Source organism: Rhinolophus ferrumequinum, chromosome 5, assembly GCF_004115265.2.
Source record: "Rhinolophus ferrumequinum isolate MPI-CBG mRhiFer1 chromosome 5, mRhiFer1_v1.p, whole genome shotgun sequence".
Lineage (NCBI taxonomy): Eukaryota > Metazoa > Chordata > Mammalia > Chiroptera > Rhinolophidae > Rhinolophus > Rhinolophus ferrumequinum.
In genome coordinates this window covers 14,618,900-14,635,109 of record NC_046288.1, presented here as the reverse complement: position 1 = coordinate 14,635,109, position 16,210 = coordinate 14,618,900, and the positions used below count along the sequence as shown (strand labels likewise).

Genomic DNA, 16,210 nt, shown 5'->3' with positions numbered 1-16,210 from the left:
TTAGTTTTGCCTTCCTTGCACAGATATATTTAAGGGAATCAATTTCTAGCTCCTCAGCATCCACAGGTCCCCTTCCCAAGTGATCTGCCTGAGAACAGTCCATTTTACAAAAGAAAGGCTTACCTTTCACTGAAGCAAAACCTTACTATGATCTATTACCCAGGGATAAAATTCTCCTGAGTATCAAAGACATAAACTGAATTCTGGTTTGGGGGAAGTCCCCTACAATGATTAATCAAGACACTTCAAATCTGTCTTTCCTCATTTTATACTTATTTTTGTTAAGGCTGAAGTTGAGAGTTAGAAACAGGACAGTTTGGCCTATGTTTGGATGTTCTGAATTCCAAAACAAGATGCCATATAAATTATGGCCTTGATTATTTTAAAAGCAACTTGAGTATTATGCAGGAATACTAAACCTTTCAAGAGATGTTGGATAAAATTTACAAGACTTATTCAGTAAAGTACTTCAACTTAGTTTTATCAAGTCTTACATTTTCCAGGCTGTTGAATCATACTGATTCTGGCACACTGGACAGCAGCTGGGGTTGTAGTTATCTTAGTGCTTTGGAGCTATCCAATTTTGTCTGCAAGTTTTGCAAAATCTCTTGTAGTTTCTGCGTTGTGATTTTGCTGTCACTAGTGGCTTTACCTTGTATTAAAATAAATAGAGGTAGTTTTGAATCTGGCGTAGAGATTCCACTTCGTTTGCTTACAGATGGAGCCAAGTTAAGTAAGTGAAAAGGTACAAGTCAAGGCTTAAACCCCCTTCTGCTTCCCTGTTTATTTTCTCCAAATAGAAAAAAAAGAATTAAATGACACAAATAGTATGGTTAGCTGAGCTTTTGAAGTGGGAGGAACACAATACGAACCTTTTTACGGGAGAGCATTAAGATTGCTTTGCATTTCAGTTCTTAAAAGAAAAAACCATGCAAGACAGTAAGGAGTTTTTAAAAATTCTTTTAGGAATATACAAGCAATAAAGGTAGCAATTACACATCTAGAATATGCCAGTGGGAGTGGACGGCTGCAGTTGTATGGAAAACAAGATCATTGGAGAAGAGTTAGGGGACTGAATATTGGAAGGATTGTCTACTTGGATGTAGGTATCACCAAGAATCATGACAGGAAGAGTGCTGGAAAGTCAAGCAGAAAGTCCAGCGCTAAAATCTTCAAGGAATGAGGACTGATCCCAAGGTCTATAGATGACTGCAACAGATAGGGTACCATGTGGAATACTCCGTCAGCATGAGCTTTCAAAGGATGGAGAATTTTAGGGAGGAGACAGGGACAGCCTGGCAGCCAGAAGGAGAAACGGAAGCAGCTCTACATTGACATTCTTTGGTTATATCGTTGGAAAAGAAAACAGCTGCCATTTAAGAGGGCAATGGGAGGGTCAGTGCCATTAAGGAGATGCCAGGTTCAGAGAAAAGGTTGAAATTTTTGCTGATGATGGCCCTTGAGGTTCGGGATACGAGCAAGGGTGTGAGTGAGATTGAATCAGTTTAAGGGGATGGGTGAGTGATGACCTGAGGGCTTGGATTTCTAGTGGATGCTGATACAAAAGGTATAGGACACGACAAGATCTATCGTAATAGTCTGTAAAGCCAGTTATAGCAAAGCCATGGATATAGGGAAATAGTAAAAAGGTGGGCTTGAGGGAACCTTGGCAAAAACAGGCAGATGTCAGTGGGTCTTCCTCCCAAACCTGAGAGTACTGCTGATGCCAACAGAGGGTGGACATCACTGTGGGGAAGTGGAGGGGGTCTGTGGGTATCGCCATACAATTCTGTACACACTCTGGTCTTACATCTTATCTTACATAAAATAACAATAAAAATCTCTCCCTCTCGCTCCAGACCCTATTCCACTCAAGTTACCGCCCCATTTCTCTGCTCCCATTCATTGTAAAACTCCTCTAAAGAGTTGCTTATACTTTGACTCTCCTATTTACTCCCAATTCTTTTCCTTAACTACTCCAGTTGGGTTTTCTTCCTCATTATTGCACCAAAATATCTTTTGTCAAGTTCAACCATTGAATCCTTTTTCCCAAAATGTTCAATTCTCTAACCCAATGGTTTGATTTATCAGTAGAATTTGACACCACTGAGCGGTCACAGGGTTTTCTTCTTTCACTGGTTGCTCCTTCTCAATCTACTCTGTTGGTTCCTCTCTCTGAACCCGAGCTCTCAATATTGCAGTACTCCAGGTCTCAGTCCTGGGATTTCTTTCTTTACTGTCTTTTTAAGTGACAGTCCCAAAGATTCAAATACTATCTATATTCTGTTGGCTTTAAATTTATATGTACTTTTATGATGGAATTTTAGTTCCATACATATCTATTCAACCACCTACTCAAGAGCTCCAGATGGATGTCTAATAGGCACCTCAAAATCATCATAGCCAATGCAAGTATCATTTTTCCTCTCTGGCCGTGACTGCAGCTGACCCCTAATTCTGTTTAGTAATAAAATTCCCAAATTTCAGCTGGTAAGATATTTCCCAAAAAGAAGACTACATTGTCTAACATCCTTTGGGTATGGTCATATGGCTAAGTTCCGGCTAAGGGTGTGAATGGAAGGGATATGTTCAACTTCCAGGAAAAACCCTTAAATGAAGAGACAGGCCCTCCAATATTTGCTTTCCCTCCTCCCCTCGGGCTGGAACACTGATTCAATGGCTGTTGTGGGGAACTATATTTGAACATGCAGACAAGAACATTGGGTGGACCACACACCAGCAGTTTGAGAAGCACTGTCTGAGGGGTCAGTGGAGCAATACCTGAGGCAAGAGTTTCAAATCCTTAATTGGTTATATTTTTGAACTATAACATGAAAGAGAACTGAAATCTATCTGGATTAAGCCACTACAGTCTATTCCAGCAAGTTAACCTGTATCTTAACTGTTAGCTCCTAATCTGTTTCTTCTGCACCTTCATTTCCCTTACCATAAAACTTTCCCATCTCAGTTTATATCGTCAACCACCCTGTTGTTCAGGCCCCCAAACTAGACGTCATTCTTGCTTTCTGCCTTTCCCTCATTTGTTGCCAGGCCATCAATGTGGCCTATTGGATTTACTTCAAAAATAAATCCCAAATCTTATCTCTTATAATTCACACTGTCACGAGCTTAGTTAAAGCTACTAGCATCTCTTATATGGACTCCAGTGGCTTACTAGCTTCCTGCCTCCCTTATTGATACACATTTCATCTTCTACACAGCAGCCAGAGTAAGATTATAAAGTCATAAATCAGGTTAGTCCTTAGTAGCTGTCTGGGTTATCAGATTGACTGTCAGTATGACAGTGCTTGCATTCAAGTAACCCCTATTTTATTTGATAATGGCCCAAAGTGCAAGAGTAGTGATGCTGACAATTCGGATATGCCAGAGAGAAGATGTAAAAGTGCTCCTTTTAAGTGAAAAGCATCTACGAAGATAGTCATAATTTTTAGAGGATTCTAGTCAAGATGGTGCAGTAGGTAAACACTACTCTCTCTTCCTCCCATGACCTCATCAAAGTTACAACTAAATAATAGAACAGCCCACCTGGAGAACCATCTGAAGTCTAGCTGAAAAGAAGTCCTATAACTCGGGATATAAAGAAGCCACGTGGAGATGAGTAGGAGTGGAGACATGAAATGGGCTGGCCCTCCATCCATATGTGGCGGTTGAGAATGAGGAGGAATATCCTGGTTGCAGAGGTCCCCCTTGAAGAGCGAGCGGTCCCAGCCCCACACCTGGCTTCCCAGCCCAGAGCTCCAGTGGTGGGAAGGGGAATCGGCACAACAGCTGGCATTGAAACTCAGCGATATTCCGTCCAGTCCTGGTGAGGCAGAGGGCTTCTGGAAACCCAGATACCCTCTCAAAGGGCCCAGGCACAGACTCACTCACTCATCTTAGGTCCAGTGAAGGGACAGAAGATCAAAAGGTGCCAGAGATGTATGGAAATTATATAAAAGTCTAACCACTATGCCATACTCCTGAAAGTAATATAAAATACCGAATGTCAACTGTTACTGAAAATGATTTAAAAATCATCATCAGATCATATGTCTCCCACCTCCTACCCCAGTAGCTTTTATACTCGTAATAGAATCCAAAATCCTTACTTTGGATTCCAAGATCCTACAAGATTTAGACCTTATTTCTGATCTTGTACAGGTCATTTACCCTTATTCTGGTCCTTTGAAAATGCCAAATCGGTTTCAATCTCAGGGCCTTTGCACTTTTTTTCTCTTGGAAAACTGCCTGGATGTTTGCATAGCTGTGTCATGCAGGTCCCAACTCAAATCTCTTCAGAAGGCTCTTTCATCATGATTGTTTTAATTTCTCTGTAGCAGTTAGCAGTCCCTGAAACAGTCTTACCTCATTTGCTAGCTTTTGTATTTGTCCCCTGTAAATAGAATATAACCTTCTTGAGGACAGGAACTAAAAACAAATGACCTTACTACAGAATTTATTTTTCAGAACAAAGTTTATTTGTGTGAGGAATGAATATTTACCCTATTAACATAATTTTGATCCAGTTCCTTGTAAAGTAGTATCCTACCTGTATTCCTTATGATAGTACTGTTTTTGTTTCCTTGGACCTTTTTTTTTTTCCAAAAAACACAATTTCCTACCTATATACAGTGTGAAAGTATTTTTTCTTTGTGTTTGTCTTTAATCTAGAACTAAACTCAAGGTTTAGCATTCTTTATGGTCACTGGTTATCACGCTTAGCTATTGGAAATCACCTATAGATCCACTGGCCAAACTCCATACCAACTAACCCCATACCAGAATCACTGAGCTGTGGGGCCAAAGCATCAGTGGTTTTTAAAGCTCTCCAGGTGAGTGCTATGTATAGCCAAAGTTGAAAACTACTAGGTCTAATAGTTTGCTGTTTAGCCTTTCTTGGAATGGATTTATTCATCTATTCAAAATTTGCTTTACTGTTTACCTTTCAATGTTTTAAAATTTTGATTAGAATTTTTAATCTTTTTAGAATTTTTAATCTGCAATATTTTAATCTTTTTAACATTTTTTATATGCCAGCCACTGACCTAAAGGTGCCATTGTCCATTCCTATTAGGGTGCCTTCCTTCCAATGGGAATTCAATGGAAGTGTCTGAAATTCAGTGTCCATATAACTTAAGGTTTTGAAGTGTGTGTGTGTGTGTGTTGGGATGCTGAAGGCCTTTACATAATATTTATTTTGGGTTTTACAAAGCATTTTTACAAACATTTCATTTGATCCTCACTTCAGTTTGCTATGAAGTAGTAGTACATGTGATAAAGGAGGAAATTGATGCTCTGAATTAAGTGGGCTGCCGAAGGGTCATATAACTTGTGTTCCCTAGTCAAGGCATTGGCTGCTCAAAATACCATTAGTCTCGCAGTAATTGAAAACATATGAGGTGTGACAATTAAGTTCAGGAACTTTTTGAAACGATGTTGCTAACCTTTTTTGGTGTCAGAGGGATTATTTATTATGAATTTGTACCAACTGGACAATTAACCAAGTTTACTATTTGGAAGTGCTGAGAAGCCTGCATGAAAAAGACAAAAACGACCAGAACTTTTCGCCAACAATTTATGGCTCTTGCATCACGACAATGCACCAGCTCACACAGCACTGTCTGTGAGGGAGATTTTAGCCAGTAAACAAATAACTGTATTGCAACACCCTCCCTGCTCACCTGATCTGGCCCCCAGTGACTTCTTTCTTTACCCAAAGATAAAGGAAATATTGAAAAGAAGACATTTTGATGACATTCAGGACATCAAGGGTAATACGACAACAGCTCTGATGGCCATTCCAGAAAAAGAGTTCCAAAATTGCTTTGAAGGGTTGACCAGGCACTGGCGTCGGTGCATAGCTTCCCAAGGGGAGTACTTCAAAGGTGACCATAGTGATATTCAACAATGAGGTACGTAGCACTTTTTCTAGGATGAGTTCACAAACTTAATTGTCAACCATGTATGTATAATTGCATCAGGGAACATAGTGCAACATTGAATGCAGAAGTAAAAATGATAACCCAGCTTTCTTCTATTAAGCCAGCCATTAAAGAGATTTGCAAAATGTAAAACAGTGCCACTCTTCTCACTAAATGGGGGCACCAACTCTATACATTGAGATTCTGAACTGAAAAAAACGACCAGATGAAATGGCAAGAAGCGAAAAATTTATTTTATTAGAATTCCATTTTCTGGGAGGAATACTAGTATTCAGAGTCATTAAATGAAAAGTTAGTTTTAATGGGGATTCAGCTGTCCAGTTACATATCTTTGACAAACTTTAGATTTAAATCGTTAACTATCTCCAGGCAATTATGTATTTCACAAATTTTGCTATTTTAAACAACACTGAAGTATTACACAGGCACTGACATCATAATCATGCCAGAGCAATTTTACCATTTTTAACATGTACACAGTTTTAATGATTTTTTAGTATCTGGATCCATTCCAGGTAACAGAACAAAAGCAAATTTTCACTTTTGTATGTTTTCAGTACAGTTACATGTCTAGCTCTTTATGGGTAATATGTCTGCTCAAATAATTAATTCTGTTGAATTTTATTCCTTCAAAGCAAATGTCTATTGACCCTGTATTCTAGGAAGAAATAAAAAATAATAATGAGGGGAGGCTGAATGGCTCAGTTCGTTAGAGCGCGAGGTCTGAACAACAGGCTTGTTGGTTCGATTCCCACATGGGCCAGTGAGCTGCGCCCTCCACAACTAGATTGAAAGCAATGAGCTGCCACTGAGCTTCCAGAGGGGATGGCTCAAGTTGATTAGAGCATGACCTCTCAACAAGGTTGCCGTTCAATTCCTGGATGGGATGGTGGGCTGCGCCCCCTGCAACTAAGATTGAAAACGGCAACTGGACTTGGAGCTGAGCTGTGCCGTCCACAACTAGGTTGAAGAACAACAACTTGGAGCTGATGGGCCCTGGAGAAACACACTGTTCCCCAATATTCCCCAATAAAACTAAAAAAAAAAAAAAATTCCCTATATAAAAAAAAATGAAAGAAATAATAACTGCGGTACTTTACTAGAGATGTTTAGAATTCCTACTTCTGAATACTGGCCCCATACTACTGTTACATAAATATTTTTCTTATATAACTTCAAGTTCTCTTTTAGGAAAGTCTTTAGTTGGGGGTAAAAAGTCTTACTAAAAAACTTTAATAAAGGATGTTAACATTTTACTAGGCAAGATATTGTTTCTCTTCCCACAAAAGCCAAACAGAAAACAATGAGTGTTACTAATGTTTTCTATTTATTCATTAATAAAAAGTGCATAGTACAAGCCCTTTATCCCAATCCAAGTACTCAGTAAAAGATTACAATAAACCCTGGGTGGCACAGACATAATTTGTTTGGCATGGTTTAAACATTTAAAAACAGCAATTAACATATAGTATATTACATGACCACTTTTGCTTTTCACAAAGTAATCATCAGACATGGTAACAAATATGTATGGTTTTTCATTTAGAGATATTATAATGTTACGACAAAACCTACTGCAACAACAAAAACTCATTAACTGAGAACTCTCATTTTTTCTTCAAGTTGCTGTTTTGTGTCTTAAGCTGAACTGGTCAAATTTTAGCACATATTCATTTAAAGTGACAGACTTTCATTCAGAATGATAATTTCCAAGGTTCCTTTAAAAATGTAAGAATTTGGTAATTCCATAAACACTGTCATATCACATACCACAAAAACACAAAAGTAACCATGGAATAGCTGAACTTAACAGCTACTTCAGAAAAATCTCTGCAAGTTGTTTAAAATATGACGTGCTGACTATGGGATAGTGCTTGGATAGATACATGATAAAATCTTTTACTACACACAGTTCCAATGTTAACTTTTTCCACATGGAAAGCAAAAAAACAAGTTATTTTGCATAAAAGAACATTAAATGACTAAGACAAAGTAAACTCTTAATGGCATTGGTGGAATGTTTAAGAGCGCAAAGTGAGTAAAATGTGATGATTCATTTTTTTCCAGATTATTTAAAAATGATTGTAGTCATATAGTTCAGGTGAACGTTTACAAGCCAAGTAATGACTATGAATGTGCTCAATAAAAAATTGTTTAATAAAGAATGTTAACATTATATGTAGAAGCTTTAAGAGTTAAAAATAATATAAATTATAGTTAGGTTAACAGGAATACTTTATATGCAGTAGTACACTGTCTATTTCAGGACAACAGAGAAATTTTATAAGCACGAAACCCAAGACTAAATGCTCCCCTAAAAACTTTTGTTACTAGTTAGACAGATGGTCAATATAGGAAAAGGTTAATTTCTAGATGTAATGTTCATAAAGTGTGTGTGACAGAAATGAAGAACCAGGAATAAGAATCTAGATTTCTAGGTCTCGAGCTAACACTAGACATTGTTTCCAAGTCATGGCCACATCTTCTACCAAAGCCAATTCTCAATTATTTGTGAGCCGTTGATATAGTGAATATATCCATATTTCTGCTAGAGATTGGCTTTCGAGCAGCTTAGAGAACAGATATGCAAGCCTTCCAAGGTCAAGAGGCAAGGGCAGAAAAAGGAGTGCTTCTAGGCATTTAGCTCCACCTGATACCATTTGTGCCCTCTGGGTTTTAAATACTTTAACAGCTGTACAGCTGGGAAGGCTTCCAGTAGGCCACAGCAAGAAGAAAAACCTTAACTAGTGTGTGTTTATCCAGGATTTGACTTACCTGTGTTACGATACCCCTCGATTAGCACAAGTAATTAAGAGTAGATTATGTTAGTTCAAGAAGTTGAGCACAAAGCCAAGATGTACAGGAGGAACGCAAGCAGTCAATACTGGATTATATGATGAGATGAAGCCCTTACAATGTTTATGGCCCAGAATGTAATCATAATAAAGGGAAGAAAATACCCTAAGAGCATCACACAATTGTATTAGAGACTCTATTAAACAATACAATGATATAGAGAAGTTTATTCAATTCATACAAGTAATTTCTCAGTTTGATACAGTAAAAAGCTGGACAGTCTAGGGGAAAAAAATCCTTAAGCTGATAGCAAAATATCTTCTAGCCCTCATAAATCATCTGCAATCACTTGCTAGGAAAAAATTCCATAACCACATAGGTCATGCAGACTTTTAAAAAACGCCATTTATATTCATTTTCTTTCTGACCCAACAATCGAACCTTTTACTTTTTATACATTTCAAAATTTTACCTATATTGCTCCTCCCCGACCCAATCTATCACATTACCATACAAGAATGAGATAAGGGGTAAGCAAAAGATCCTTTTCCCTTGGAGTAAACCAAGAATTCGTTAAATATTTTTTTAAAGTCTGAAGGATAACGAAAGATTCAAATTTTTTTCTTCAAAGAAAAAAAATAGAGCAAGTAAGTAAATAGCATTCAAATGTCAGTATCCAAACAGGCCCTCAATACAGCTGTAAGAGAGTTTCATTTAAGAGGGAAGTGTTAGAACAGAAAAGAAGCTTTGTGAGAGTCACCCATTTTTAAAATAAATTACAGATTAAATTATTACTGTATAGATTATAGCTGGCAAAGGCAGAAAAAAATAAACTATTTTCCTCCTTTCATGAGCCTTGCAAGGCTAGTGTACAGTGGCTTCAAATGTCATATAATGTACTGTAAATCATCCACCATATTTAAATCATGTTTAAAGTTTTCTTAATATTAGACATTTTTATCAGAATAAAAAACTTAGTAGACAATTATTTCATTTTTTTTCCTCCTCCTTTTCTAGTCACATAAGCCAGTTTTAGTGGATGATACAGATTTCAGCTGTAACTTGTAAAATATTCCAAAGGCTGCCACAGTGCCAAGAACTAGAGAAAACTGCCACCCACAAACTACCAAGGTAAATGTAAATACAGTGTGGTTCTAATTTTATTTCATACAATCTCAGACAATCCCAAGTAAGTTTATAAATACCTATGAAAAATGCAATTTTAAAACCTATCAAAACTATTTAAAATATTTAAATGCAGAGATCTCAAATTTCCTTCAATCAGGCCAAAAATCATCACAGAAATTATGATCATGGTTACAAACAGAATGAGTGGAATGTGTAAGTTTAGGATAACCAAAAGGCCCATGTAACTTTTTTTAAATAGAATCATTTACTCAAATATATTGTAAATAGGAATGGTGATAACACAAGAAGCAAAAATAAGCTTGTAAGTGAAATTTCTAGAAGCTCATGAAAACAATACCATCCCATATTGCAGATGCAAAAGGAAGAACAGTTCTAACGGGGTTAAGAGTACTCTGGTCATCTTCGTTCATTTGGTCGTGCAAGGTGTTAACTATTTTCACTTCCCATATCCCAGTTAGTCCACAGGTGGGGCTGGTGGATCCTGTCCCTGGTGTTAGAGAGAGAGAATTTATGGAACCGACTGCTTAAATGCCAGTGCACCCACCCTAACACACACAGTAAGAACTGAGCAGCAGTGCCCCACCCTCCCATCCCAGATCATAACCTTAGTTGGACTTTTCATGTTTTTGCACAAGGGAACACTAGATTAGCACTGTGATTCCCCAACATTTGTCTCATTCTTTCCTGTGGTCCAGAAAAATGGAAAATGTGTAACAGTGATTCGTTTGGGGTGAAACTGCTCCCCCTGACAACTCCAGAGGTGATATTTAAACCAATAAAGGTAGTTTCATCCTTCTTGCTATGCTGATTGACTGAGTACAGCACAAAGTGAAGCTAGAGACTGTTTCTCTACAGAATATCAGTGAAGACCCACTGTCTCCAGTTGCTATTGGCAGCCATGTAATGACCACAAAGGGAGCCCACCTTGGAGTGAAACTAGGTCTTTAATGACACTGTTAAACCTTCTAAACACTGACCCTACCTCTCGATATTCTGATGTGCAAACCAATAAATCATGTATTTAAACTAGGTTGAGTTGATTTTTGTGACTTGCAATAGAAAGCACTTGAACTGCGAAGGAAAGATCAGCACTTGTAGGACCCTTCAGGAAGATTACATTTGTGTACTCTGACACGCTAACATGAGGCCCTAGTTGAGGGTGATCAATTTTTCTATTTGGAATTAGCTGATATGTTTTCTTGCTTATTCTTAGGGCAGTAGGACTACTATTCCTAGAATTCCTACAATGAACTAAGATTCAGCGTACTGTAATTTTGCATTTCTGTCACTTTTAATGGCTTCTAAGTCAGCTTATTAAGTTGGATTTCTTTAGCTCCAAACACTGAGGAAGTTTCTCTTTGATATGAAATAAAAATGTACATAGAGAGTAAGAAAAAAGGCTAAGGAGAACACACTTTATCAAGATTATACAGGATGTTTTATGGGTAACCCCCTCTCCAAGAAGAAACAAAAATAAATTCAAGGCTTTTTATATAGTGTTAATGATGCCGTCTTTCTTAATTAAATCAGTCACCATGCTACATATGTACATGTTCTAATCCTAAAGAAACTAAAGCACTGACCAATTAACATTACACATTAGCTTTCTCTTGTATAAAAAATAAGTCTAACTGAACTTCTTCCCTGTATTAAGAAAACAAGAAACAGTTATTTTGGGAATTCCACATGGTGAAGGTTGAAAAAGATAGTGAGATAATTTGGTGTTCAACAAGTGAATCCATAATGGAAATATTTCTAAAGAGATAATATCGAAATCAAATAAAAATACATGTATAAATACTGATTCTGAAAATGATTAAAAGGAATCCTTTAATGGAGTTTCCATCAAAAATAGTACCAAAAACTCCCTGTTGGGTCACTTTATCATGTTTTTTTTTTTCATTTAGAAGATTCTAAAAATGGTTGTAATCATGACTATCAAGATTTATCAACATGGGGCCGGCCGGGTGGCTCGGTTGGTTAGAACATGAACTCTGACCAACAGGGTTGGTTCGATTCCCACATGGGCCAGTGAGCTGCACCCTCCACAACTAGATTGAAGACTTGGAGCTGATGGGCCCTGGAGAAACACACTCTTCCCCAATAAAAAAAATTTAAAAAAAAAAAAAAAAAAAAAGATTTATCAACATGAATGATTCCTACCTCTGCTTTTGCCAGCTCAGTTGATGTACTGTGATGCAGAACTGGAAAAATGAGTTTGAGAGAAACAGGATGGGAAAATGAGGAAAACAGGATTTAGCCATATAGGCTCAGTGTCTCTACTATATTTAATAGCTAGGACAGAGGAAGAAAATGAAGTGGGGGTGGGGAACATTTGGACAGTAGCTAGTATGAAAATGTAGGGAGCTGGAAGCATGAGAAGCAAGGGATCAACTTTGAGTTGAATAGGACTGGGGAGTATAGGACTGAGATTTGAGAAATATTGCTGTAGATTATCATAAACTGGATTTTTTATGTTTCTCGTGAGTAAAGATTGGAAATCATTTTAAAATTATTTTTGGGCTACTGTGCTGCTCTCTCTATGTAACTTCATGAAGACGAAGCCATTTGAGCTTGCAAGATTTGCTAGGAAGACTAATTCCATGAATGAAATCTTCCTCTTCCTAATTCAGATATTTCAGTCAAGACAAACTCATCCCCCTTCCCAGGCCACAGTCATCCCCCCACTGCAATGGGTATCTAATCCACAACACTTACATTATGAGGACTGGTTGGCTTTCCAGTTAGGTTGGATCCTCTTAGATTAGGAGGTCGCAGGAGAAACAAGATCACAGCAATAACCATCCAGGCCATCAAGATCATAGTGATACTGATGCCATTATCAGCGGAGGGTCCTGGTACTGAAGACAAACAAAAAATGTATTGCAACAAAAACTGTAGCGTGATTATAATACTGTTAAATAAATGTAAAAACAATTGCTTAAATGTCAACTTCAAAAACTGTATTAATATAAAAAGTTGTATCAACGATTTTAAGAAATACAATTATGAGGTATTACATTTTCAATTTCTTTCCTCCTGTGAGAAAATCTAAATGGTAAATGGTATAATAGTCAAATCCAAAGTCTATTAAATGAAAATTTTAATAGTGCAGTTCTTAATATTTTAGAGTAATAGAATCCTTTGGGAATTTGATAAAAATTAAGGACTCTTTCCACCAGGAGAATCCATGTACACACATTCAACAATTTTGCATATAATTGTGGAAGGTTCATGGACCCACAAAGCCACTAATCCACAGATATACAGAGATCTATAGAACCCAGGTTAAAATCACCTGATATACAGTAAGGACACTCTAACTTGGGTAGTGTGGAGGGGTAGGTGAGGGGGGGGCACGGGGGACTCTGAATTTTAATTACAGAAGCAGCAAGAAAACTAGAACTTAAGGAAAAGGGAACATCAGTATAATATACAAAGATCCCTTTGATGATATTTTGAAACAGAGATATAAAAGTGGCCTTCTTTTTTGCAAAACGAAGTTGGATTTAGATCTGGGTATTTTAAAGTCTACCCATTTATCAAGAGAAATAGGCCAGGGGTGTGTGTAGGTATCAGTCTTTCCCAGCTCCTTGAGGCAGCCACGTCTTATTCAGAATAACAAGTACCTACCACAGCACCTGGCCCAAGGTATGAACTTAAAAAACTTCTAATAAATGAAACAGATTTTTTTATTGAATTATATTAGAGAACACAAATGTCAGAAATGAAAATTACAGAAGACTGGAATTCTAAAAAATACATAGTATCTCTAGTTGGTTATTAAAATAGCCCATCAAGACTGTAACTGTTTGGCTTTGTTCTCTTTGCCTCAGGAAAAAGTGAAAGAAATCCAGACAAACAATGTTCAAACTAAGCTGATGCACTGCATTGGGGTCCATGGGCCTAGGGCTCACTCCCAAGAAATGGAAGGAAGGGATGGATGGCGTTGCTGAAGTCAAAAGATTAGTGATCAAAGGGGACAGAGTCAAGCAAAGAACTGAGCTAGCCCAAGAACAGGCTGAGCAGGAACATAGCCTCTGTCCCAAGCCCAATCACTTCCCCAGAAACAGCTAACGCAATACTCAGAGTCACCAGAATTGCATTAATCACCACACAACTCATCAGCAGTTTTGTTTTCTCAATATCCAAATCCATTCTTTCCCTTGTTCTCCCCCAATCATAATGAACATGCCTCCCTTCATAACTAAGACCAATTTCTTCACTTGAGCTTTGGATCCCATTGCTCTTGCAGAGATCTATCCACTATCCTTTCTCTTTTGTGTATTCAACACCCCCTTGTCCATTGCAGCCAACTATAATCACTTAACCATAATCAAGTTTCTCCTATCTTTGGAGGGAAAAAAGTCCCTCCCTCAACCCTTTTCTCTGTCCAGCTATCAAAGCTAACATCTTGAGAGCTGCCTACATCTCACTACGTCACATTCACTCGTCTGGCTGGTATCCACCTCCATCGTCATTCAAACAGCTCTTCAAAAGGTCACCTCCATGCTGCTAAGCCTACGGGTTAACTTTAGTCCTCATTTCCATGACCATTCTCTCCTTTTGAAAAATACTTTCTTCCTTTGTCTTCTTTACCCCTGCCTGATTTTCTTTCTAACACTTAGCCATCCTTTTACGTGTTCATTTTCCTTTTCCTGGCTGTAAAATTTTAGACTTCCTCATGGTCACTTTTAGGTTCCCTTCTCTTCTTGCTCTACACACACACTGTCAGCCTCACCCGTAGCTTCATTTACCTTCTGGATGCAGATCACACCTAAATTTGTACCCAGTCCTGACCCTCTGAACTTCAGACCCAAATCTCCAATCATCTATCCACATCAACAGTTCTCTGTATTTTTTTTATCTTTACATCAACAGTTCTTAAAGCGTGGTACACATCAGAGCCATTCACCAGCTTCTGAAAAACACAGGTGACTAAATCCCACCTTACACTTAACGTACTCAGGATCCCAAACTCAATCCATGAGCATCACCCCTGCCCCACCCTCCATGCCCCACCAAACTGGGTCTCCATTCATCCAGCTGCCTTGGCCAGAAACCTTTCGTTCTCTCTCAATGACCCTTTACTTAATTAACCCATCATGAAGTTTCTGTCCATTTTACTTCCTAAATATTACTCAAATCTGTCTACTTCTAGCTCCACTCCCATACTTGCTTAAGCTACAATTACTTCTTGTCCGATGGCCTCTTAACTGATCTGCCCATAACTACTCTTGCCTCCTGTAATTCTGTCCCCTATGCTGATCCAAGAGTGATTTAAAAAAAAAACACACAAGTATTATCTATTTTTACTACTAAATAATAGCTAAAATTTCAGTGGTTACTTTGAACCAGACATGATCTCTTACTCCTTTTAACAATCTTATTTTATGGTAGGTACTATCGTATCTTCATTTTACAGATGAGGAAACTGGGGAAAAGGGGGGTTAAATCCCAATGTCATGTAGTTGGTATGCGGCCAAGCTGGGATTTAAATACAAGGTCTAGTTCCAGCACCTGCGCTCTTGACCTCTTTGCTACGTCATAATCTCTGACAGTGACACACAGTGAGGCAGACCCTGAAAAGTATTAGTCCTGAAGGTAGTAAAATTGGAAAATACAGCTTTACAACAGATTTCTGATAAAGAAGCTTATAACTAACTTCTAAAAAATCTAGATTATTTAAAGTTAGTCAAAGAAAGATAACTGTACCTTCCATACATTATCACCTTTGACAGTGTCCGTCTATTTCAGAAATAAAACACTTAATTGTATACACCAGAGTGTAACTCCAATGCCAATTTTATGTTATTCAATTTGGAAAAAGGGTCCCTTACTTTTTGATACTCTTTTCAGTAAAAGACTCAGAAGCTTCAGAGAGTTGAATCTCAGATCACAAATTTACAATTCATATTTCTGGACAAAGCAGCCCTGATACAATGTCCACTCCTTTTTAAGACTCTACAGTGATAATATGACTTGTAGCTCCCTGTAGCTGTCCCCTGGCTTGGTTCTTATTGCAGCCTTTCCTTCCTGCATTTTGCTGCCAGAAAAGTCTGCTTAACACACTGCTCTTAACGCATCTCTGCTGACCAACCCAGTGACTCACTCTATACTGTCTATGCTTCAACGCTGAACTTTCAGCCTGGCTTTTCCGCAGATGATTTGGCCCACTCATCGGATATTAAGTCTTACCCTTTCTCAGAACGAGCACCCTCTGCTCTAGCCAACCCTACACCTTCTTCCTTCTGTCGCCTGTGGTTCCTAGCCTGCCTGGGCATCAGAATAGCCTCTGAGGACACCAACACCACAGAGTCTAA

General features: G+C 38.1%; 1 protein-coding gene across 2 annotated transcripts in view; it reads right to left on the bottom strand.

Annotated features, from left to right (window-relative positions):
- Positions 1-7,246: 7,246 nt before the first annotated feature.
- Positions 7,247-16,210, bottom strand: part of SMIM14 (small integral membrane protein 14) — a 58,586-nt gene continuing 49,622 nt past the window's right edge. For both annotated transcript variants that reach the window (XM_033105954.1, XM_033105953.1), the window contains exons 4-5: positions 12,606-12,748; positions 7,247-10,374 (exon numbers count right to left, since the gene is read on the bottom strand). In XM_033105954.1, coding sequence (XP_032961845.1) covers positions 10,342-10,374; positions 12,606-12,748 — 176 coding nt within the window. In that variant the 3' untranslated portion in view covers positions 7,247-10,341. The remainder of the gene's footprint in view (positions 10,375-12,605; positions 12,749-16,210) is intronic.